This window comes from Canis lupus, chromosome 18 (assembly GCF_011100685.1).
Source record: "Canis lupus familiaris isolate Mischka breed German Shepherd chromosome 18, alternate assembly UU_Cfam_GSD_1.0, whole genome shotgun sequence".
In the NCBI taxonomy this organism is placed as follows: domain Eukaryota; kingdom Metazoa; phylum Chordata; class Mammalia; order Carnivora; family Canidae; genus Canis; species Canis lupus.
This window is the reverse complement of record NC_049239.1, coordinates 11,714,538-11,741,401: the sequence shown is the minus strand read 5'-3', so window position 1 is coordinate 11,741,401 and position 26,864 is coordinate 11,714,538. Positions and strand designations below refer to the sequence as shown.

At 41.0% G+C, this 26,864-nt stretch overlaps 2 gene segments (V, D, J or C); both read right to left on the bottom strand.

Annotated features, from left to right (window-relative positions):
• Nucleotides 1–10,207: 10,207 nt before the first annotated feature.
• Nucleotides 10,208–11,916, bottom strand: LOC100856335. The segment is given in 3 exon segments: nt 10,208–10,709; nt 11,175–11,616; nt 11,713–11,916. Coding segments are annotated over 2 exon segments (447 nt in total).
• Nucleotides 11,917–24,197: 12,281 nt separating this feature from the next.
• The window catches only part of LOC119864100, a 44,366-nt gene continuing 41,699 nt past the window's right edge, over nt 24,198–26,864 (bottom strand). The window contains 2 exon segments of the C gene segment in view: nt 24,198–24,639; nt 26,265–26,312. Of these exon segments, the coding sequence occupies nt 24,497–24,639; nt 26,265–26,312 (191 nt within the window).

The window sequence follows — 26,864 nt, the reverse complement described above, 5'->3', positions numbered from 1 at the left end:
GACAAGTATTGTTCATATGCATTGTTTGACATTCCTCTGTTTGTAGATAGAGGATAGAGATGATAGATAGATGATAGATAGATGGAATTTGTCAGCAAAGAGGAAGAGCCATTATAAACATGAGCCTACCAATTTCAGAAATTTTTTGTTTGATTTTACATAATTTAGTAGATCAATTCACATATTGTATTTCTGCACATAAAGATGTTTGTGAATGATGCACTTTTTCTCACACCTGGAGAGTAATGCCTAACATTATCTTCTTTCCTTCTGTGTTCATAGCTCGTAGCACAGTGACTACTCCACAGTAGGTGTCCTATAAATACTATTGAATAGAAAATAATCAGAAACAGTGACTGCTGTCCAGTCCTCCACATCCACTGCTCACATGAAGGGCTGCTACCAAAATGAATTTGTCCAACCCTGAAGCCACAGAGGCACTGTACATGTTGGAAGGAGTCTGGTTTAGGTAAATTTCCTATCTAAACCAGAGAAAGCATTCCCATCTTTCAAATCATGCATGCCCCAGTATCCTCAACTCCTGCAATGATTTTCTGGACTGGTGGTGTTGGAGGACCTGACAACAATACTAAAGAAGGCCAAACCTACTGATTGATTGTTATTGTGCCAGGCACTATGTGGAAGCTCATAGGCATGATCTCATCTCCCCATTACATTGATATGAGCTGAATTTGGAGAATTCCGTGTTACCTACAAAGAAATAAGATTTAGAGAGTCTGAATTTTGCTGAATATCATACCAGTGATGATTGTCAGAGCCAGCACTGAAAGGATGATTGTGGGAGTATTGATGAACAAGAGCCTGTGGAAAGGAAGAAATAGAAAACCTTAACAGGCCAATAACCAGGGAGGAAATTGAATCAGTCCTCAAAAACCTCCCAAGACACAAGAGTCCAGGGCCAGATGGCTTCCCTGGGGAATTTTATCAAAGGTTTAAAGAAGAAACCATACCTATTCTCCTAAAGCTGTTTGGAAAGATAGAAAGAGATGGAGTACTTCCAAATTCGTTCTATGAGGCCAGCATCACCTTAATTCCAAAACCAGACAAAGACCCCACCAAAAAGGACAATTACAGACCAATATCCCTGATGAACATGGATGCAAAAATTCTCAACAAGATACTGGCCAATAGGATCCAACAGTACATTAAGAAAAATATTTACCATGACCAAGTAGGATTTATCCCTGGGACACAAGGCTGGTTCAACACCCGTAAAACAATCAATGTGATTCATCATATCAGCAAGAGAAAAACCAAGAACCATATGATCCTCTCATTGGATGCAGAGAAAGCATTTGACAAAATACAGCATCCATTCCTGAACAAAACTCTTCAGAGTGTAGGGATAGAGGGAACATTCCTCGACATCTTAAAAGCCATCTATGAAAAGCCCACAGCAAATATCATTCTCAATGGGGAAGCACTGGGAGCCTTTCCCCTAAGATCAGGAACAAGACAGGGATGTCCACTCTCACCACTGCTGTTCAACATAGTACTGGAAGTCCTAGCCTCAGCAATCAGACAACAAAAAGACATTAAAGGCATTCAAATTGGCAAAGAAGAAGTCAAACTCTCCCTCTTCGCCGATGACATGATACTCTATATAGAAAACCCAAAAGTCTCCACCCCAAGATTGCTAGAACTCATACAGCAATTCGGTAGCGTGGCAGGATACAAAATCAATGCCCAGAAGTCAGTGGCATTTCTATACACTAACAATGAGACTGAAGAAAGAGAAATTAAGGAGTCAATCCCATTCACAATTGCACCCAAAAGCATAAGATACCTAGGAATAAACCTAACCAAAGATGTAAAGGATCTATACCCTCAAAACTATAGAACACTTCTGAAAGAAATTGAGGAAGACACAAAGAGATGGAAAAATATTCCATGCTCATGGATTGGCAGAATTAATATTGTGAAAATGTCAATGTTACCCAGGGCAATATACACGTTTAATGCAATCCCTATCAAAATACCATGGACTTTCTTCAGAGAGTTAGAACAAATTATTTTAAGATTTGTGTGGAATCAGAAAAGACCCCGAATAGCCAGGGGAATTTTAAAAAAGAAAACCATATCTGGGGGCATCACAATGCCAGATTTCAGGTTGTACTACAAAGCTGTGGTCATCAAGACAGTGTGGTACTGGCACAAAAACAGACACATAGATCAGTGGAACAGAATAGAGAATCCAGAAGTGGACCCTGAACTTCATGGTCAACTAATATTCGATAAAGGAGGAAAGACTATCCATTGGAAGAAAGACAGTCTCTTCAATAAATGGTGCTGGGAAAATTGGACATCCACATGCAGAAGAATGAAACTAGACCACTCTCTTTCACCATACACAAAGATAAACTCAAAATGGATGAAAGATCTAAATGTGAGACAAGATTCCATCAAAATCCTAGAGAAGAACACAGGCAACACCCTTTTTGAACTCGGCCATAGTAACTTCTTGCAAGATACATCCACGAAGGCAAAAGAAACAAAAGCAAAAATGAACTATTGGGACTTCATCAAGATAAGAAGCTTTTGCACAGCAAAGGATACAGTCAACAAAACTCAAAGACAACCTACAGAATGGGAGAAGATATTTGCAAATGACGTATCAGGTAAAGGGCTAGTTTCCAAGATCTATAAAGAACTTATTAAACTCAACACCAAAGAAACAAACAATCCAATCATGAAATGGGCAAAAGACATGAAGAGAAATCTCACAGAGGAAGACATAGACATGGCCAACATGCATATGAGAAAATGCTCTGCATCACTTGCCATCAGGGAAATACAAATGAAAACTACAATGAGATACCACCTCACACCAGTGAGAATGGGGAAAATTAACAAGGCAGGAAACAACAAATGTTGGAGAGGATGCGGAGAAAAGGGAACCCTCTTACACTGTTGGTGGGAATGTGAACTGGTGCAGCCACTCTGGAAAACTGTGTGGAGGTTCCTCAAACAGTTAAAAATAGACCTGCCCTACGACCCAGCAATTGCACTGTTGGGGATTTACCCCAAAGATACAAATGCAATGAAACGCCGGGACACCTGCACCCCGATGTTTCTAGCAGCAATGGCCACGATAGCCAAACTGTGGAAGGAGCCTCGGTGTCCAACGAAAGATGAATGGATAAAGAAGATGTGGTTTATGTATACAATGGAATATTACTCAGCTATTAGAAATGACAAATACCCACCATTTGCTTCAACGTGGATGGAACTGGAGCGTATTATGCTGAGTGAAGTAAGTCAGTCAGAGAAGGACAAACATTATATGTTCTCATTCATTTGGGGAATATAAATAATAGTGAAAGGGAAAATAAGGGAAGGGAGAAGAAATGTGTGGGAAATATCAGAAAGGGAGACAGAACATAAAGACTGCTAACTCTGGGAAACGAACTAGGGGTGGTAGAAGGGGAGGAGGGCGGGGGGTGGGAGTGAATGGGTGACGGGCACTGGGTGTTATTCTGTATGTTAGTAAATTGAACACCAATAAAAAAATAAATTAAAAAAAAAGAAAAAAAAATAAATCATGGTGAAATAAAGTTAAATATGTATGTTTAAAATTTGTCTTAAAATATGTTTATATTGGTGTGGTATTAACACATACAATAGAATGGATTCAGTATAGCAAATAATATCTTGTGCCTACCAAGGCCTAAAGATACAAACTTGAATAAATCTGGAGGTACTTTCAATTTAGTGGACAAGCTTTGATTATATCCCTTTAATCTTATAACCTTAGACTTAAAATAAGCATCATTCTCTGTATAAAATAATACATGTCATTTGGAATTAATTCATTTTAGCATATAGTGCACTGTAGAACTTTTCTATGCTCTTATCCTTATTGCCAGCCTAGCTTATTTTTTAAGGATCAGTTTAAGGCAAACTTCTGAAGTCTTTTCTAATCTTTATTCTAAATGTTACCTTGTTTTGTAATTAAGTGCTTAGTATCAGACACTGTTCTAAGTTTTTTATATGAGTTAACTCATTAACCTTCACTATAAAGTAAAAACACATAGCCTGTATCACTCATTCAGAAATTACAAAGTGAGCACCTGTAAAAGTGCCAAGTATTAGGATGAATGAAACAAAGTCCTGGTCTTTCTGAAGCTTGAGATATGGAGAGGAAAATAGATGGCAAGCTTCCAGGCAGTTACTACACAGGTTTATCTCATTATGTATTTGTCTTTGTTTTTTCGCCTGAGTAATCTGATCTCTCTGATCCAGTTGCCTGCTTGTTAAGAATAAAGGGCAATTCTCTCATTGCAAGACAAATAAGTGCCAGTATTTGATGACAGGTATAGTGAATGCTATTGTGAAAGCCCATTGCCTTGAGAATTGTTGAAGCTATCTAATTGAGGTCCACCCACATGTCTTTTTCCTGAATAAGAAAAGTAGTTCTGCAGAAATGAAAAAGATGTTGAATTAAAGTATGGTCAAGAGTCTGGTTTTCCAAACATGAGGTATGTTACAAAGCGGACACTAGCAAGATTAAAACATTTAAATTCTGGGCTGTTAAACTGTGGGAGGAGCCATGATGTCCTTGGACAGATGAATGAATAAGGAATATGTGAGATCTATAGATAGGTAGGTAGATAGATAGATAGATAGATAGATAGATAGATAGATAGATAGATAGATAGATAGATCTTGCCATTTGCAAAGACTGGGATAGAACTAGAGGGTATCATGTTAATTGAAATAAGTCAGGAAAGAAAATTACCATATGGTTTCACTCCTATGTGGAATTAAGCAAAACAGATGGACATCTGGGAAGGGAAGGAAAACTAAAGAAGATGAAAACAGAGAGGGAGGAAAAAAGGTACTCAATCATAGGAAACAAATAGGGTCACAGGATAGGAGGAGGTTGGGGAAATAGGGTAGCTGGGGGATGGGCATGAAGGAGGGCAGGTGATGTCATGAGCACTGGGTGTTATATCCAACACCTCTTAAATTCTACCTCTGAAACTAGTAATACACTATATGTTAATTAATTGAATTTAAAATAAATTCTTCAAAAAACATCAAAAAAATAAATTCTGGGCTGTTTGTAACCTCTAAACATGAAACATTAGGTTGAGAAGGAAAGCAGAACTGGAAGTTCAGTAAAAATATGAAGAGTTAAAAATTCTGGTCCTACTTTTGGGACAAAAGTTTGAAATTCTTTTTAGAAAGCAGTAACTGCTTTAGGAAACACTAAATGCCTCTGCTAAATAACCAGAAATAATGTGGTTATTCCCTGAAAAACGTTCACCAGTAGCAACTTTAATAGATCACTGATAATACTTAAATTTCTGTCAGTTGTTTTTATTCGCCAAATAAAACAATCCTAATATTACCAAAAAAAAAAAATACCCTCCAGTTCCATCCACGTGGAAGCAAATGGTGAGTATTTGTCATTTCTAATAGCTGAGTAATATTCCATTGTATACATAAACCACATCTTCTTTATCCATTCATCTTTCGTTGGACACCGAGGCTCCTTCCACAGTTTGGCTATCGTGGCCATTGCTGCTATAAACATTGGGGTGCAGGTGTCCCTGCGTTTCATTGCATCTGTATCTTTGGGGTAAATCCCCAGCAGTGCAATTGCTGGGTCGTAGGGCAGGTATATTTTTAACTGTTTGAGGACCCTCCACACAGTTTTCCAGAGTGGCTGCACCAGTTCACATTCCCACCAACAGTGTAAGAGGGTTCCCTTTTCTCCGCATCCTCTCCAACATTTGTGGTTTCCTGCCTTGTTAATTTTCCCCATTCTCACTTTTCACTTACTAGATCAGGAGAGTGAGGTACAGAGGAGTGATCAGGGACTGAAGGAATGTCACAGGGCTGCTAAGCAGGACAAGTGGATAGGTCTTATTTGAAGACAATTAGAGAAAAAGGATAAAGATGAAGATAAAAATCCCCATGATCAGCTCACCATGAACAGCAACTGTCTCTGTGAAGGAAGGACTGAAAAGATAGATCAATTCTAACAAATGTGACATCCTGGATTTTAATTGACCTTATGAAAGTTGCAGGCATTTCTGTGGTCTCCTTTATTAAGAGTTGGAATATCGGGAATCCCTGGGTGGCACAGCTGTTTAGCGCCTGCTTTTGGCCCAGGGCGCGATCCTGGAGTCCTGGGATCGAGTCCCACGTCGGGATCCCTGCATGGAGCCTGCTTCTCCCTCCTCCTGTGTCTCTGCCTCTCTCTCTCTCTCTCTCTGTCTGTCTATCACGAATAAATAGATAAATAAATCTTTAAAAAAAGAGTTGGAATGTCATAATACTGTACCCTTGTGTATTGCATTAAAGAACATGAAGAACACAGAATTGGATTCATCATAATACTGGTTCATAAAGCACTATCATCATTTATCTCCACAGAGATCTCATTATTTTATTCTACTTTGGTGACGTAGAAATAACTCAACAAATACCTCAGAATCCCTGACTTAACTGAAAAACAAAAGCATTAGAAATAATCTGCATTTTTTTCCTACTAAGTGTATCAACTAGAAAAGTACAAAGTTACTGATAATCTCTCAATTCTTGTCCCATTCCTGTTTTGTTACTGAAGGAATAGGGAACATCCTGTTCTGTTAGGTATGGGAACTTGGTGGCTTTGTGGAAAGTAAAGTGAAAGGAACTAGATAAAATCTCCCAACTCAGAGGGGAACTTGACGGGATGAGCACTGGGTGATATGCTATATGTTTGCAAATTGAACTCCAATGGAAAAAATAATAATAAATCTCCCAACTTTTCAACTTGCTTTACTACTTTAGGGGCAAATGCAATCCACTTATTTGACTGCTTAATTGCATACTTTTGCTCCTCCAGATAGAGAGTCTACCTCTCTTACTTTCCCCTAGGCATTAGGAGGTGGACCCTCTTGGAGTGCACAGATGGTTTTTATTCTCCGGTTGCTGTTTGGAAGCAGCCAATGGAAGCATCAGCAAGAAACTGGGAAGTAGGAGCAGCATGAATGTAGGGTTCTCTCCCTGAAGGAGGTCTGCATCCTCCCAGGGCCAACATACAGTGCCATCTGCCCCATACCCAGAGGCTTTTGCTCAGGAACCCAGAAGTGCAAGTGAGAGAGGCCCTTTATACCACTCTATCCACTGGAGAAATTCGTTTCTTTATTCCAGGGCCCTGGACCCATAGGCTTGGAAATCTAGTGCCCACGAAGAAATGCTTCGGTAGGTGACATGATGATGATTACTTGAATTTTAATTTCCATGGACCAACTTTCCATTGGAAATAAGAGCAGAGATTCCCATTACTGTAATCCACAGGAGTTAGGTTCCTGGGGCAAAGAGCAATGGGGAGAAAAGTGGAGCATTGATCCTGAGGAGGAAACAGAAGTTTTCCCAGAATCCAGTCTTTGTGTCCCTCCATATCCATGCTTGTTCTTCCCTGGAGGAGAAATCCGTGTCTCCAAGGCAAGGAAAAATGCAACATCCTGCTTGAAAGTCTATCTTCTTCTCAGTTTCCAGATGAATATTTGAGGCTGAACATCTAGCAACCTTCACTGAGCAGATCATGTTTTCAGAAATTGGAAGTGAAACAACTTTGTTGTTTGTTGTATGTTTGTTGTATGTTGAACATAACAGTGTTTACATGCAATTCTGCTTGATATGATCTCATTCCTGTCTCTGCATCTAGATGAAGGAGATGTAAAGAACCCTGTAAAGAATTTACAGTAATCTTAATAAGAGGACTATTTGTAGTACCTGACACTTATCCTACACAGGGGAAAGACATAAGCAGCCCAAGAAGGTCCTCTCAGCTCTCCAAGCATGAACTTTGTCTCTAACTTGGCTGATGGAGTCCGTGAGAATCAGCAGAGAAAACTACATTTTTGTTTTGTAAATGAAGCTAAGATTGTGAAGAGGGGAAAAGTAGTGGTCAAGAGAGAGATTATTACACACATTTCTAAACATCAGATTTAATATATTGTATCTAAGTGCTCATTAATAATCAAGAACTCTAATGTTAAGACATGTGGATTTTTTTAGAAATAAATTTTAAAATATAATTCAAAAGCCATACAGGTTTTCTATGAGACAATAAGGGTATGGAAGTGACATAGTTAAAGGACTCCTGATCCCAATGTTTAGAAGTGACCTCGCCCAGTTGTGCCCTTTCCTCTGTACAAGACTGTGTCCCTGTACCCATTCTGGGCATGGAACATAAAGAGCTCCCAACACAAAACAGTCAACATGGATTTTCAAGTTTGCCAAGAAATTTTTAGATTTGTGATTTTTAGAAGGTGACTCTGAGGTAACAGACATGACTTTTTCCACAGTACTAGCATGTGTGTGATCAGTTGGTAATGGATAACTATGAAACAATTATTTTTTAAATACATTCTTAGTCCTGCTCAGCATTATTTTCATAATATAATGCTGCTTCTATAAGTCAAAAATCACTGTTTCACCCACCTCAGGAGTGAAATAAATGAGTGGAGCCCAAACCATCAGAGTATTTCAAGTATCCATCTATACAAAATCCCCTACCCATGAGGTAATGTGAACCCTTCTCTAATAGTAAAAATATAAATCTCACTTCAATAGACATTAGTAGGTCTGCCTCTGGAATCATTGCTGTGCATTCTGGGATGATGCCTTTAGGGGCATCTTGGTGGGTTAGGGGTTAAGCATCTACTTTTGGTGCAGGTTATGATCCTGGGGTCCTGAGATCCAGCCTGACATCAGGCTCCCCACAGGAAGCCTGCTTCTCCCTCTATCTATGTCTCTGCCCTTCTCCCTGTGTCTCTCATTAATAACTAATTAAAATCTTTTAAAAAATATTCCATTGTATACATAAACCACATCTTCTATATCCATTCATCTTTCGTTGGACACCAACGAAAGATGAATGGATAAAGAAGATGTGGTTTATGTATACAATGGAATATTACTCAGCTATTAGAAATGACAAATACCCACCATTTGCTTCAACGTGGATGGAACTGGAGGGTATTATGCTGAGTGAAGTAAGTCAGTCGGAGAAGGACAAACATTATATGTTCTCATTCATTTGGGGAATATAAATAATAGTGAAAGGGAAAATAAGGGAAGGGAGAAGAAATGTGTGGGAAATATCAGAAAGGGAGACAGAACATAAAGACTGCTAACTCTGGGAAACGAACTAGGGGCGGTAGAAGGGGAGGAGGGCGGGGGGTGGGAGTGAATGGGTGACGGGCACTGGGTGTTATTCTGTATGTTAGTCAATTGAACACCAATAAAAAAAATGAAAGTAAAAAAAAATCTTTTAAAAAATAGAATATGTTTTTAGTGTTTTTATGCATCAGCCATTTAAACAATCATTTAATTAGCAGACATTTCCTTAGGACAGTAGGGTTGTGTGTGCCCTAGGGGTCTTTGGTGAGGTTCACCTTATCCACGAGGAGAAAGGCAGTGGGAGGAAGTAACTCCAAATACTGATTTGTTTTACCCTCCACTTAGGTGTTGTTTGCTCCATGCACTAGGCCATTGTCCTCTCAGGATGTAACTCAAAGGTACTATGGAGCCATGTTAAAAACTAAGATTTGCATTGATTTTGGATGACTTCTCATGACAGTGTCTTCATATTTGGCTACTTTCTCTCTAAATAAACTGTAATAGTCACGTCTCAGATTCACTCCCCTATGAAGTCAGGCACTTAGAAGGAAAGGGGTCAGTTATATAGGAAATGGGGAAGATAAATGAAAGAACATCCCCAGAACAGAACAAAGGTAAATTTCTGCCCATCCACCCTCATCTCTTTCTATACATGCTAGAGGGCTTGGCCTTGACCCAGGCCTTCAGTAGAGTGTTGGGTTGTTGGTTTGGCTCTTTCATGCCTATCTTAAATATAAATCTTTCACCAAAAAAGCAGAAGTTCAGAGAGATAGATGAGGAGTTAGTGAATCTGAGGGACCAATTTCCTTCAGATGATGTAGACTTTCCTTCCAGTAATCGTTTTCACCAATGCAATTACGTTTTACATATAATTTGAATTTTCAATTGAAAATACATTCATTTCAGCTTAGACCTCCTCAGAGACCTTTTTCTTCTTCCCCACAACAGCCATAGGAATTTTCCTCTTTGGAGCTAGAGAATCAGTGATATACCTCTTCTTTTCTTTTGTATTCTTTCTTTTTTTTTTGGCAAAAATTTAACTACCTTTATAAGAAGTTAGTAAACATAGTGATATCTTATTGGTAAAATTTTTGTTTAACACAAAAATCAGCCACATTTCTGTCTGCTAAAGTACTTCATTTTACAGAGGAGAGAACAGAGGTCTAGGGAATCTGATCTCCAAGTCCCATATACAGTAGCATTTAAGCAGAAGCAGAAGGTGGAGGATTCCAGGTCTCCTTTAGGGCTGATGGATCCACCTGCATGAGGATCATGTCCCCCCGACAGGAGCTGAGCCCCAGACATGCCAGTGCACGAGGGTGCTGAGAAGTTAGCCCTCAGCTTCCTGAGCCTCTGCTCCCTGACTCTCCACTGCAAGTAACTAGCAGGGGGCGGGGCAGCAACATAGAAACTGGAATCAGGAGGTGACTCCCAGTCTCAGCTTTTGAACATTTTGTGGTAGATCTCCAGAGTGTCCTTCACTCTTGAAATGATTTGCACCATGTTTTATTACCATATTCTTCATGGAGGTGGTCAGATTCTTTAATCCCCAGTCTGTCACAGCTCTGTTAAGTAGAAATAAATAAGAATCACAATTGGAGACACAAATATTTTCATACTGCTGCATTTTAAAAAGCTAAAGAATCAAATAAGATTCTAGGATTGCTTTTATTTACTGTGAGATATCCAAAATAGTATTTTGACATCTAATCAATATAGAAATTACTAAGAAGATATTTCATTTTTTTAGACTCCAGAATAGGACTTGTATGTTACACAAGCAGCCATCTCAGCTTGGACTAGTGCACTATCTACATTTCAAGTGTTCAACACCCACTTGTGCCAAGTGGCTAGTGGCTACTACATTGAGTAGCACAGATTCTGCTCCAAATGCCTCAGAAACACTACCCTCACAATCTTTAGAAAAGTCCCTCCAGGCTGGACAGCTCCCTGGGTCTGAGCCAACCTGAGCATCAGGGGTGCTTAACTTCCAGGGTTATGTAGAGTGAACCCAAGGAGGAGACACCCACCAGAAGACAGGGTGCTGAGGACTGTCCCCAGGACAACCTCAGACACCTAGAGCCAGAGGAAGTTGCCAGGCATGAATCGCCCTGGGAGATGGAGACCTATTTGTGCAGGGGCCAGGGCAGCAGGAGTGGCTGTGCTCTTCCCAGGCAGCGCAGTAGTACACGCCTTCGTCGCTCTTCTCCAGCTTCTGCACCAACAGTTTACAGCTGTAATTGTTCTTGTCCATCTTGGCATTGACTTTGCCCATGTTCACAGATGCATCCCTCTGCACAGATGAGCTGTATGTGTATATGTAAAGGAGTCTCTTAGGGGCAATACCCTCCCTGTGGAAGTACCAGTGGATGTAGTTGACTGAGCTATCCACTGTGCACGGTAGGGTGGCCGAGGTGCCCAAGTGCACCACGACCACAGGAGTCTGCTCAAGCTTGAGTCCTGCTCCGCCACCTGAGAGAGGGATAGTGAGACAACAGTGAGACAGGGATGGTCAGGAACTTCAGGGGGTCCCCCATACCCTGCACTGTGGAGGGAGTCAGGACTTACCGGGAAACAGGAGGGCACACAGGACAGCAAGGGGACTCAGCATGGTTCAGCTTCCTGCCTGGTGGAAAGAAGCCCAGAGGGACCTCGTGGCTGTATCTGTTGGCAGGAGACTACCTTGGTGCGTGACAGAGAGCCAGTTAAGTTCTGAGCCTCTGCTTCCACGAGGCACCTGAAAGTACTGGTGAGAGAGAGGCCGTAAGGAGGTGCCAGAGGGCAGGGACAGATCTGACCACAATGGGGGTGGGAACATAGTGCGCAGGGTGCTGAGAAACACTGAGCAACATTGGTGCATGGCAGCACCAGTGAGAACAGCAATCCTTGATTGGACATCCACTACATCTGAGCACCACACTAATTGATTGCTGCTCATTGTTTGATCAAATCCTGGAATGATCCCTTGGGATGAATTCACCCTTGGGATGAATGCTACTTCCCTCACTTTAGAAATGGAGAAAGCCTGGTTGATCATTTAAGTAAACCTTTCCAAGACTGCATGTCTACAGGGTATTGGGTGAGGATGTTCCCAGGTCTGGCTGGAGATGACACTCAAGCCTCAAATGGCCACTTGTTACTAACAAGGGGAATGTGTGTGCAGCTCGCTTGGGAGGCAGGCACAAGTGCAGAGCTCTCTGCTGAAAAGGCAGCAGGTTCCTTGAGCTAGCATTGGAGTATTTCTCCAGAGATCTCACTGGATGATTTAAATGTCCTAACATAACATGATAGCTGTGTAGTCTTGGGCAAGCTGTTTCTACTCCTTTTCCTCCTTTGTCAAAACGGACCTCATTAGGTTGCATGCAGTGTGAACAGGGAAGGAGAGCAAAGCATGTAGTTTGTCCCAGATGCATAGAAAATGCTCAAGAAGTGGTGGGGTTCTGGATTGGTTGCAGGAGATGATTTCAGGAGTCCTCATAGTGTAGAGTTATAGGGAATATTATATATAATTTGGAAAATCAGGGATGTTTGTGTGTGTGTGTGTGGGGGGGGGGGTATGTGGCCAAAGGAAGAAAACTGCATTGGGCCAAGGTGTAGTGCAGGCTTTGGGTAGGACCAGGTGCTGCAGTTCCAGGGTCAGGTCTTCAGATATGTATGATAAGGCAGGGCCTCAGGAAGGGTCAGCTGAGGAATGCATCTGAAATGAAGCTTTGAGAAGTCAAGGTAGCATTGTCTTCCATTTGAAATGAAGGTTCCATTTCTCTTATTCCAAGTATAGGAGGGACTCCTTGGTGTAGTTTTGGCAATCAGTTATGTTAATGATAACCTGTCAGCCTGGAAGGAGATGGTAGTGGGGGTGGCCCAGAAGGGACTTGGCTAGGCCAGGGAGGCTTGGGCCCTTCAGTGCTCAGTACCAGACCCAGCTCCTGAGCTCCTCCTCTTGGTAAAAACTGAAAGGCAGATATGCTGAGCTATAACCAAGATTGAAAGCTCATGTGTCCCCAAATGCTTTGAGGTTTTGCTGAGCAGGTGAGGTGGTGACTAGAAAACTGTGCTAAAAGAATATTCCAGGCTCATTATTCAGGCCCTAAGCAGGTATCTAGGGCAGCTGGACTAAAATGTTAAGTAGGAAACAGAGTGACAATGGGGGTTAAATCTGCACAGCAATAGGACATGTAGAAAGAATCTCAGTATCAAAGGTGAGCAATGTGGGTGATGAGAAATATAGTGAACTCTTTTGTTCCTACTTTCTTCCTTTTCTAGATTTTCACCAATTAGTTTATCTTATTTTCAGGAAGAAAATTCACCACATTTGTCTTCTTTTAAGGAAATAAATTATATTTCTTATTGTCAGTACTCAATATGCTGTTTCTCTCATTGTTGTTACCATTTGTTTCTAAACACTGATGACATTAAAGGCTCAACACCTGTTGGCCATGAACACCTTAGTGTGTATTGAAGTCTGTCCCATACCTCCACCCAAATATTCTCCTAGGTGTGTCAAACAAGATAGTGAAACAATTTAGTCTGTAGAGTGTGGTGTGCTGTATCCAAAGGAAACAATCCATGGAATGGGCAGTTCAAGGCCACAAGCGCAATGGAGCACTCTGCTCCAGAGATGCAAGGCAAATGGTAGTATTATGAACATTAGAAGCAGCCCAGAGGGAACAAGTAGGATGAGCTGGGAGGTCAGGGATTTCCTCACAAGGCTGGCAGGTCAGGCAGCTGTATGGAGATAGTATTTAGCTTAAATTTATTGGCTCTTGTGTATCTGGTCTTATGTACAACAGGGGAATCATTACACATATTTGGTGTTTGGACCTGATTAGCTGGGATAGACTGTGTTTCTGGTCAAGGGCAGCATTTAGGGCAGCCCAGGTGGCTCAGCAGTTTAGCACCGCCTTCAGCCCAGGGTCTGATCCTGGAGACCTGGGATCAAGTCCCACGTCGGGCTCCCTGCATGGGGCCTGCTTTTCCCTCTGCCTGTGTCTCTGCCTCTCTCTCTCTCTCTGCCATTCTCTCTCTCTCTGTCTCTCTCTCTCTCTGTCTCTCTCTGCGTGTGTGTCTCTCATGAATGAATGAATGAATGAATGAATGAATAAATAAATAAATAAATAAATAAATATCTTAAAAAAAAAGGCAGCATTTATAGGGATGGGATAGTTCCCTAAGTTTTCGTTTGCTGACTTGGCACCCCAGAGTATAGAAGGTCCATGCTGGGCCTGGGAATGCATTTCAACAGATGACAATTGTTTTCCTGTCTACTTCTCTTCCTGCTGTGGTGCAGCTGTGTTCTACTCTACATGGCTCTAAAAGATCATATTTGTTAAAACATGTACCTTTTTAAAGAAGTATTAGGAGGGGCCCCTGGTTGCTCAGTGGTTGAATATCTGCCTTCCACTCAGGTTGTGAGCCCAACCTCCCACTCAGGTTGGGATCAGTTCTTGGATCAGGCTTCTCACAGGGAGCCTGCTTCTCCCTCTGCCTATATCTCTGCCTCTCTCTCTGTCTCTCTCATGAATAAACAAATAAATAAAATCTTTAAAAAAAAGTTTTAGGAAAAACCATTAGAATGCGACACAATAGTAGCCTCATAAGATGTTTGGGGGGTATCTGCGCAAGCCCCCCTGGTTCCCAGGAAGAGAGAAATCAGGTGGCTCTTGAGGGAGCAGTACTTCCTGGCCTCCCAGGTCATCCTGCTGTGGCCATGAATGCAGCTGCTCTGATGGTCCCAGACCTCAGCCCCAGGGGAGAGGCAGGTGGGTCAGAGCAGGTGTGGACAGGCTGACCCGGTGCAAAGAGCCAGGTGATGAAGCTTCAACCTTTTCATTTAAACTCTGAGAGGCTGGCCTGCTCTCCCTGACCTGGGACAGCTCCCTTGTGACCATGGGAGAGTCTGAGATCTAATCCAGTTTGACTTCTTCACCAGGTCACAGGGAATAAATTGGATGTACATGTGATGTCAATGCTTAAAGAACTAGACAAGCCCAGAAAACCCGAAATGGGAAAGTCATTTGTATAATTTGATGAGAGGATTGTAGATAAAATATCATTTCTTTCATCCTCAATTTACATGTTTGTAACATTTTGTGTTGAATACATACTTTTTCTTAAAAATATTTCTCATTTGTTAGATTAGTAATCCCATTTTTTTAACTTAAATTCAGTTTGCTAGCATATAGTATAACACTCAGTGCTCAATCCATCAAGTACCCTCCTCAGTGCCCATCACGTAGTTACCCCATCTGCCCACCCACCTCCCCTTCTGTAACCCTTTGTTTTTTTCCATAGTTATGAGTCTCTCATGGTTTGTCTCCCCCTCTAATTTTTCCCCACTCAGTTTCCCTCCTTTCCCGTATAACCTCTTTCACTATTTCTTATATTCCACATATGAGTGAGACCATATGAAGATTGTCCTTCTCCTATTGACTTATTTCACTCAGCATAATACTCTCCAGTTCCATCCACGTTGAAGCAAATGGTCTTTTCTGATGGCTGTGCAATATTCCACTGTATATATAGACCACATCTTCTTTATCCATCCATTGTCAAAGGATATCCGGCCTCCTTCCACCGTTTGGCTACTGTGGACATTGCTGCTATGAACATTGGCGTGCAGGTGTCCTGATGTGTCACTACATCAGTATCTTTGGGGTAAGCACCCAGTAGTGCAATAGCTGGTAACCCTATTTTAAAATCAGTTTGTAGGCAATATCCTCATATTCACACTTCCTTATGGAACCACAGAAACTTAGACACTTAAAGATGAAACCATGAGCTGCTGCAATAGGATTAGAACCCCCACTCCATCCTCTTTACTGCGGGCACCTCTCATTGAATGGATGTGGCATTTCAAATTCAGTCACTACATGCAGACCACATGTCAGGTATGGGGCCATGCTCTTCTTCGAACAGAAACTTATTTGGAATCCTTGAAAATAAGAAAATTCTGTGATACACATTAGTATTCTGTAGGAACAGAGGATGACAGGCTAAACATGCCTCACATTGGACTTTTTAATATAGTGTAACAAATCTGATCATTTTTAAATGGGCTTTATTAGAAGAAATTAGGATCAGTTGTGTTGGTCCACATTTGATTCTCCTCCAAAGATATGTGGAAATGTGTCTGAGTGTGTGTAAGTGTATGTGGTCATAGGAAATTAATTTGCTAGATAATATCTTTTGCTCCTCAAGGAAAAAGGCAGCCTCACATAGGGTTGCCAGATTTCATGGGAAAACAAGTGTAAAATATTATGCTGTAGTTGTACATAAACTATGAAATTGTGTGTGGGGGTAGGGGGAGAGAATTTCTTTTAACACCTAAAGATAATGAGGGCAGTGAGGAAAGTTTCAGACAGGTTGCTGAACTCAGGAATCTCTCTCACATGCCAGGAACAAGGAGCAGAAGCTATTCTTGAGGAGCTGTCATTCAGGTAACGGTGCTGAACTCAGAACATAGAGAGACTCTTCTAGCCTTTGTGAATTAGCAGTTGCTTCCTTTTGTGAGGCTAATTTTTTTCAAAAGTCGTAACAGTAATCATTGACCCATTAAATAATAACAAATGCACTCTATTGAGTGTCACACGCTGTACACACCGATTCCCTCCCTGCAAGCCTCAAGCAGGTGTCATTCATCCCATTCTGTAGATGAGACAGAGGCTTAGGGAGGTGCAGTCACCCACCTGAGATTGCCCAGCTAGGAAAGACACATGGAGAACCTCCAGTCGGCCAGGCTCTGAGGCCTGTGCCCTACGTAACCTGCGTGGATGTTTGTGATTCAGGGATTAATTTCTATCCTCACTGGGCTGTTGCTTTGAATGCGAATTATGGTCCTGTCTTCAGTACTGAGATTCTGGGTAAAAAGCTGCAGTAGTTGGCTGGCTCTTTCCTCTGTCTTCCGGCCCCCTCTGCTGGGCGCTGCAGGCAGGTCCTACAGGGACAGTCAGTCCTCTGGGGTGGAGCCCAGGGAAGTGGTGTCTGGAAGAGCCTGGAAAGAAATACAATGTAGGAAACCAATTTTAGGTAAATGACTCTTCCTTGCTGATTTCCTTGGTAATTTTAGGTAAATGGCTTCTCCTTGCTGATTTCCTTTGTCCCCAGCCTCAGATGAGAGGGTTGTGTTATGTTTGGTGTCCTCTGTACCTGTGAAAACTGTAGAGATTTGCCCGTGAATAGCGCACATTTACGTGTATATAAATGGCCTAGCATCCCTGTCAGCCCATGTCTGTCCCCACAGTTCACTGCTCCCCTGTGCCGCTCCTTGTACCACTATTGCAGCCAGGGCACTAATTCATCCCCTGACAGTGACGGGCACTTGTACTGCACCCAGACTGGCTGTCACAGCAAGGCTGTCCCCCACCCCTCGAGGCTCTGCTGCTGGGCGTCAGCATTTCCCTGGAAATCTGATCCCCCAGTTCCTGGTCCTGGAAATACACATGCATGTTCTGTATAAACACTGCCTGTGCTGTCACCTGACATTTAATGTTTCACCAACCTGAGGGCAACCACACAGGGTCAGGTTGTTTGAGGAGGTGATGGGCACCTGTCTGATGACGAGGAAGCTGAAGGGCTCTCTTCATATCTGGTGTCCATGAAGGTTCTCCCTCAGAGACCAGCTTATCCGTGTCCTTTAGGTGCCGCCAAGGGGAGCTGGCTCTCAGAGGCTCCAGCATCCAGCAGAGCCAGGCCACCTGCGCTGTTCCCGGGCCCCCCCGTCCTGGCTGTGAGCCCTGGAGTCCGTGCTCACACCGCTGGAGAGTCCCTCTCCAGCACCATGAACGGATTTTATCATTTCCTGTGATATTCAGTTAGAGATTTGTGTCCGTGCTGAGCCTGGTGTTAGCGTGTCTGGACTTCTGTGAACTCATCACCCCTCAGTCTCTCCTTTATTGGCTCCTTGCACTCGTACATATGATCCCTATAGAGGGCTCAGAGCATAGAGAAGGTCAGGGCTTTACCAGGTACTGGGGAAATGAAGAAGTAAGTGGTATTTTATACCAAATTCAGTAAGAAACCCAAGTGGTGTTGGCGGAGACTTGAACCGGTAGAGAATGCTAATGAAGTTCATTAATAACATTTTGTATATTTATAAAGGGCTATCCATTTATTAGCTTTACAGTGGACCTTTCTCCAACAAAATGCTTCCTATGAGCTATTTGTCCAACCTGATCAGGGTGTTTGATTTGCTTTGTGCTTTGGTTTTTGTGATTTTGCTGATTTCTGCAGGGAAGAAGTTATTTCCCAAGGAAAGATGCCATAAATACAGAGTCAAAATCACTGAGTTACCCTAATTCATAGAATTATTGAATTATTATATTGTATACCTGAAACTGATATAGCACTATATATTAATTATACTTTATTTAAAAAAAAAACAGCTTGTTTCTCCTTCTTGTCACTGACACATGCTAGAGGTTGTCAGTTGGATGACAGACATTTTAGCAGGTGAGAACTGGTATCTCCTTGGGCTTTTCATTTGTCCCTAGGGACTAAATTATGAAAATATTTTCATTGTGCTTATTAGTTACTCATATATCTTCTTCAGAGAAATATATATTTTAACCCTTTTATTATTTTTGGAGTGATGTTAAGATTTACTGAGTTGTGGAAATTCTTTATTCATTCTAGATAAAAGTCCCTTATAAGATGCACACATTTTTTTCCTAGGTTGTAGTCTTTTCATTTTCTTCATGAGGACATTTGAAACCCATGTTTTCAGTTTTGATGAAATCCAGTTTATCAGAACGTATTCTTTTATGGGTAATGTGTTTGGGGTCATATCTAAGAACTCCTTGCCTTAATCCTGTATCACAAAGATTCTCTCCTGTGTTTTCAACTAGGTTTTATAGTGTTCGCTTTACCGTAAGTTTGTGGTCCATCATGAATTAATTTTCATGTATAGAGGAAAGAAATTTATGCTTCTGCCTTGGGATATCCATTTATAGCTGAGCCAGTTGTTGAAAAGACTATCTCATCTTGCACTAAATTAACTCAACACGTTTATCAAAATCCGGTGGACCATAGACATGAGATATTATTTCTGTAACCTCAGGTGTCTTCCTGTGAACTCTATATTCTTTAAACCAGCAGCACATGGGCTAAATTATGAAACTTAATCTTTCTGTAAGCTCTGAAATCAGGTGCCACCAGTCCTTGCTTGAAAGGCTTTTCTGCTGTCCCCAGGACCTCATTTGTCAATAATAAAGCTTTCCACACCTTCTCTGTGTGGGGCATCATCAGTTTCATCATCCAAATCAAATCTTGGATGAGCCTCTCCTCCCACTGCCTCTGCAGGGTGACCATGTCCATCCCCCCAACTTTGTTCTCTTTAAATATTATTATTATGTCTATTCCAGGTCTTTTTGGTTTTCATGTTAATTTTAGTGCAAGTTTGTTTATTTGTGCCCAGAAAACCTACTGCTTTGAATCTTTAATCAATTTGGTAAGAATTGTCATCATGGCAATATTGAAGCTTCTAATCCATGAACATGGATCATCTCTGCATTTATTTAGAAGTTCTTAAATCTTTTTCTGTATTGTTTTGTAATTTTCAACATGCAAGATTTGCTCTTCTTGTGTTAAATTAATTCCTAAATGTTTTCTTCTTTTTGGTTCTATTGTAAATGGAATTGTTTCCTAAATTTCATTTTCAAATTGTTCATGCTAGTATACAGAAATCCAACTGATGTTTTGTACATTGAATGTGTACTTTTATGATGATGCCGACTTGTTTCTGAGTTTCTCTTTTGGTTTCACGTACATGTAGATTCTCTCTAATTATCTACATGCAGGATCATGTCAGCTGTAGTTGAAGACACTTCCAATTTCCTTTTCAGTCTGCTAGACATATTTACATTTTTCTAGTTTCACTGTCTGTAACCTTTAATACCATGCTGAACAGAAGTGTCATGAGCAGACATCCCTGTCTTGTTCCTGGTCTTTGAGGAAAAGCATTTAGTCTTTCAATATTAAGTATGATGTCAGCTATACATTTTATAGTTGCCCTTTATCAGTTTGGGAAAGTTCCTTGTTTTGAGATTGTTTCATCTGCCAACTGGAATATTCTCTTGAAGTCCTCTATGATTATACCACTTCAAGTTACAACTTTTCTAATCTAGATTTTATTTCTTTTATATAAATATTCTGTTTTGTAATTTTGGTATCCTTCATTAGAATATCTATTTGTTGATTTTTGTTGTCATAATTTCCTTTAGTATTTTATACATGGTTTTCTGTATTTATTGAACACATTTCTTATACCTATTTCAAAGTATTTGTCTGCTAAAGAGAGTATCTGCACACACTGAAGGACAGTTTATATTGAATTGTAAGGGTTTTTTTCCCCTAAGAATAGTCACACTTTTGTGATTCTATTTCTGACTATATTTTTTTATTGAAAAATATTTTATTGAAAACATATTATAGCAACTCTAGATTATGACTTTTCCCCAAAAGGTTACTTTCATTGCTGGTTGTACCCTGAGAAATTGCTTGTATTTTATCTGTGATATATCCCTTGCAGTATGTGCCTGCTCATGCCACTGACGTTTTCTTTTTAAATTATTTTTCAGCTTAGTTTTCTGGGGATCACCCATCTCTACATAGCTTCATGGTCGCCAAAATTACTTAGGGCAAGACTTCAACTCTGGCAAATGGTTTTGCTGTAGGTATTGGGCAGCACATGAATATTTTAGGCAATTAGCACATAGACTGTATGGACTAAAATATAAGTAATCCCAGATTATACTTTTTCTGAGTCTTTCCATGTCTCCTCTGCATATACCAATCACCTCAAGGTCCAATAGCAGTGCTTGGCTGGCTTGGGCTCTCTTGAGTCTCTGCTAAACATGCACATAGCTGTAGCTGCACACATGCTTGCTAGAGCTGTGACCACAACATCAGACCAGCAGGGACCCAGGCTTTCCTGCTTGCACAGCACACAGATTGTCAGTTCACCATCACATCACTCCCCACCCCAAATTAACTGAGCTCCCTTACACTGTGTAATTTTGTTATCAGTCCTCATGGCTTTCTCTATTTTAGAAGAACCTTCATGTCTATGATGCTGGGTGAAGGGAACTGGGAAAGAATGGGAGCTGCTATACGCAAGTGCACTGCTGTTCCCTGTATTCTGCAGCTTTTCATTACATTTTTTCTTTTGCTTGATAGTTTAAACATTTACTGTTTTGTTGTAAACTACATAAATATAATTTTAAGTGGATGAAAATATTTTGTGGGAACATAATAATTTTCTAACTTTTCTTCCATACTCAGATATTTAGAATTTTTTATGATTTTAGAGAAAAAAATGTAGATAATGGAAAACAAGTATTATTTTGTCAGGATATTTGCTGAAGAAATAATTATAGAATGTAATGGCAGGGCCAAATGTGCATTTCTACGAGTCAATTCAGCTCCACCTTGCTCTGCTGAGAATGGACCAAATGATGGAAGTGCCACCAGGAGGGGTGTGGGAGGTAGAGGCATAAACTGAAAGAGTTTCTTAAGGTGGAGAAAGAGGTAAGGCAGGTCTGCAGATTTTGGCCTTTAGATCTAAACCTCAAGAACTCAGAGATGGGGCCACAGTTAGACTATCTATCTGAGGAGTGGAGCTGCATTTACACCAGGCTCACAGATGATGCCTAAGATGGATGTGACTGTATAATTTACCCTGAGAAAGTTATGCTGGGCTGAAGCATGTGTGGAGTGATGTCTATGGTGAGAAACTGCTGTAAAGTTAGACTGTGAAAGCCTAGGGTGGCAATCTCAGCAATAGATGTTTGTTTCCCCAAAGATTGGACAGATTTGGTTCTGGGACTGGGCACCCTCTGTGTACTGTACTTGGTGGGGGGGGGGTAGGTACACTTGCTCTTTGTGCACACATTTCTGAACAGCCCTCCTCTGTTCTACCCTCAGCACACTTACCTGATGTGCATGTCTCTATTAAGCCTTGTGTAACCTGACTCTGTATTCACTTGTCCCTTTAAAGGAGCTGAGATGATTCAGTCTTTGACATCCAATTACATAGTTGAACTGTGGGCTTCCATATGTCTGTGTCCTTGTGAGGAAGAAGCATCCTACTGTTGTGATGTCTACAGACTGCCTGTGCTAATTGCTTCATGGGCAAGGATCTCATGTCACCCTGCCTACACTGACAAAATGAGACCAAATGTAGGAGCCTCATAATCACATGCCATGGAAAAGCACAGATCCTGGTGAAATGTCAGGGATCACCTAGTACTACAACAAATCTGCGTGCAGTTTCCTTCAGAACAGTGTCATCGAAGTGGAGTAAAGGAGAAGTATTTCAACAGTCCTGGTCAAAGGATACCAATTCACATAGCAGCTACTTGGAATGAACTTAGTATAAAATAGGAGAACCCATCACTCATAGCCTAAGTTTGACAGCAGGAACATGTGTGTGCAGATGGATGTTTTCTTTCCATTAGTTGTGTCTTTTGAAAGTGAGCAATGTTGGCTGTGGTTTAACTGTCCTTATTTCATCTTAGAACACCCGAGACACCTCTTGCACTCCCCCAAGAAGCAGGGGCCGGTTTGACTTCAAGTATTTTCCACAAATCAACCACATTTGAAAGAGCACATACACAAAAATAAACCTGAGAAAATAAACATCATCGCCACACCAGCGCCCTCATCCCACCCCACTATCTCCTGTATTAACACCCCCAACCCCACTGTCTGCACCTTCCAAGTCCAGGGCAGCCCCAGTTGGGTTGAGGAAGGAAGGTGCTAAGGAGTTGGAAGCCACAGGACATGCTGCCTAGGAGCCCCAGCAGGAACATCAGCCATACAGCTCTACGTCATTTGTTACTTTTCTCTCTGTGCCTCCATGCTTTCCACATCCAGAAACAGTTCCAGATCCCTAAACAGAAACCCAGGAATTGGTCCAAGGAGATCTGCACAAATTTTTGAGAATCAGGGAGTAGATCAAAATTAAACTTCCTCTTCCTTTATCTGCTGGGCCTTATGTTGTTTCCACATGGGAATCTCTACTTGGTTTCTAAATCACTCATTTCACAGAAACTGACGCTGATTGTAATAAAATACAGAAAGCCTCCCAATTTTAAATAAGACATTGTTTCAATTCCAATATATAAAAGTTATTACTCTAAATGCATTTATTAGTGAAAATAGAAAAATATACAACTACTAATTTTTTCCACGACTTACCATACATTAACATTTTGTTGTACATCTATGTTTGTAGAACTACAAACACACATATGAATGAGTGGACACCCTCGTTAGTGTTTGTGTGCATGTGCAGGTGTGTTATCTATTTCCAAAGTGCCAACAGTAGCTAATACTCTTGAGGATTTGCATGTACCCAGCGTAATTAATGCATCTCATCCACACAAGTCCACAAGACAGGGCACACTGTATTTTCATTTTACACATGAGAAAATTATGTCGCAGAGAGTCGAAATAGCTAAATATTTAAACCGAGGCACTTGGGGATCGGAGTCCAAGCCCTTACCCTCTCCATCTCCCTACATTTCTAGTGTTAGTGCTGCTCTCATGGGATTCATGTGAGATCAGAAAACCTAGCGCCTGTGAAACACTGCTATAGGTCTGAGCACACCCACCAGCCATGCCACATGTTAAACAGTCATCACCAGAGTGTCTGAAACCAAATGTGTCTGAATCAGTTAACCTTTGAAAGAGAAATAACCTGGGCAACTTCACTGGCTGTGGCTCTCCTGTGTCCAGTGCCCCCAAAGAAAGTATCATAAGGACCATCTCAGCACAAGAATTAAAAATGTGGATTTGGCCAATATTACAACCAACACTGTATTGGAAGGCTCAGCTGTTATGCTGCCTCTTACCTCTGACTCTCAGTTAGATTGGACCAAATAAAAGTACACATAGGCCCAAGTAGAATTTTGATCACTTTTATTATGAAAAACAGTACAAAAGTAAGTCAGTAAGGAGGTGATCTTCTAGATATGTACAATAAAGGGCTTCCAAGAAATCATATGGTAAAAGAGTTCAAGGACACAGCTGGAAGCTGCATGTAGACTGTACACAGAGGCATGGGTACTGCGTGGCTGAGGAGTGGGTGGGCATTAAAGAGAGAGAAGTGATGAAGTCCCTGGAGATGGCCCCCTGTCCCCACCCCTGAGTCATAGCAGAATTTGTTCTTGCTGCAGAGTGAAAGTTTGTGTTTGCTCAGGGGTTTATAAACCCATTCTGCATTGTGACCCTACAAAGAAAGACACACGTGAAAGGAAATAACCCAATAATAGAAACAAAGCCTGACTAGATCCTCAGCAGACACTTAGAGGGACAAAAGACAATGGGAAAAAGTGGACCCTGGTGGCACCATGTGTTAGGAACTCTTCCCATTGCCATCAAGCACTGGTCTCCCAAGTAAACAGATGGTGATGATGATGGAGTACATCAGGCTCTTCAGGAGGAGGAGGAGGTAGGTGTAGTAGGCAGAGGTGTTCATGAGCTGCAGCTTCAGGGTGTCTAAAAGAAGTATTTTATTAATTTTACAGTTTTTAGAAAGGCCAAGACGTATTCTTTGGAGAGGGGTGACTGTATACATTTCTGATAACTTAGGTTGAAGTGACACTCTCACATCAGCACCACTGGGTAATAAATACCTACATCACCATCACCACCACAGAGACAACTCAGAATGGAGTTTGCAGGTCTAGTCAGTCAAAAATCTATGAAATTCCCCTAGCACATTCCAAAGTATTAAAAATTATATTGTCTTTATAATGAGTGAATCCAATGGGAATAAATGCATTGGTGATAAGTGACTTTTTTCACATTCATCCCCATCATGTCTTAAGAAGGAATAAGTGGCAATATCCATTAAGTACAAACTAAATGTCACTTATTTGAGAACTTTGCATGCAAAACTTAAATCTTATTTAATTTTTCATTAACTTCTGAGATAATTACTTTCATTCCCAATTTACAAATAAAGTAAGTAGAGAGAGAGGAGCCATTTGCCTGATTTCATACAACTAGTAAGTACTAGAATCCAGATTTCAATCCCAGCAACACAGCATTGAAGAACACTTTCTCAGTTGCTCTATAATTCTGCATCTCCACATGCAAGAAACAAAATAATTAAGCAAAAATATAAAGTTAGATGCTGCTGCTGCTGAAGATGATAATGATGTTACAGGTAATGGTCAGAGTCCAGAAGTCCCTAATATTGGCCTTGGAGGGTGTATCAGCAGGGCTATAACCAATGCTCCTCATCATTTCCTTTGTTCATTATGTGGGGAGAAAGAGCCAGGAGCTAGTACTTATGATGTAGCAGCTACAAGGGATGCCTAAGCTAGATATGATACGTATGCCATGTTATATCTTCTATAACTCAGGTAGGTGTTATTTGTGTCTATTTGGTATGTTCAGAAAATGCAAACAGTTTACCCTTACTTATTCACTGGATAATTAAAAGGTTAGAATCTAAGTCCAGTCTATGACACTTGAAGCCCTGCACTCGCAAACTCTCCCTATGTGCGCACCTGTCTCAGGGCCTTGGCCTTGGGATATAGAGGAAGAATAAAAACTAAGGTATAGACATGATTCATCTTGATTCAGATGGTCTGGGTTTCAGCCTCAGCTATTTCTCTATGGCATGGTGAAAATTTCATTTTAGCTCATTTCCTCATGTGTATAACAGGAATGAAATCTTTCAAAGTATTAAGAGAATTAAAGAAAACACACTCCCAGTGCAGCACAATGCCTTCTGTACAAGAACCTTTTAGTGTCAGTTCAGGTAATTAACTACCAGCAAAAACAAAGCTTAAAAATATAGAAGCAACATGAAAACATGTTTTTCTCAGTCAATAGAAACACTGGGCACAAAAGTGAATGAAATCCATTGTTGAAAGAACTCAGGGCATATCACTGCACCCCTAATTCATGGTCCTCTCACACCCAAACCAGAGTTTACTGTGTGAAGATGATCTGAGAATTGATGGATTGACATAAATATCACTCAGTCTATTTTGCAAGACCCAGCCATTCTGGGGTTTCTCCCTGAAGCCAGGGGAATTTGAAGTCTAAGTTGATCAGGAAGGAAAAATGCTACAGCATAACATAAAGGCAAACACAGACAAAAACTTAACGATTTTCATCATCCAGGAAAGCTTCTGTAGAGTTAATAGCAGTGAGTTCTAAAAGAAATGAGGACAAATATTATTCAGTAGTTCATATCTATTGTTTACCTTTGTTTTGTTGTGGATAGATGATAGATAGATAGATAGATAGATAGATAGATAGATAGATAGATAATAGAATTTGTTGGCAGAGAGGAAGAGCCAATACAAATATGATTATCCCAATTCCAGAAATTTTTTGTTTGATTTTACATAATTTAGTAGATCAATTCACATATTGTATTTCTGCACATAAAGATGTTGCAGTTTGTGATTGATGCATTTTCCCTTTGTTTCCTCACAACTGTAATGCCTAGCATTATCTTGTTTTCCTTCTGTGCTCATATCTCATAGCACAGTGCCTGCTCCACAGTATTTTTTTCTATAAATACTATTGAATAGAAAAATAACCAGAAACGGTGGCTGCGGTCCAGTCCTCCGCACCCACTGCTCACATGAAGGGTTGCTACCAAAATGAATTTGTCTAACCCTAGAAGCCACAGTAGCACCTTTCCTGTTGGAAGGAGTCTGGTTTAGGTAAATTTCCTATCTAAGGTAAGAAGCAGCCCT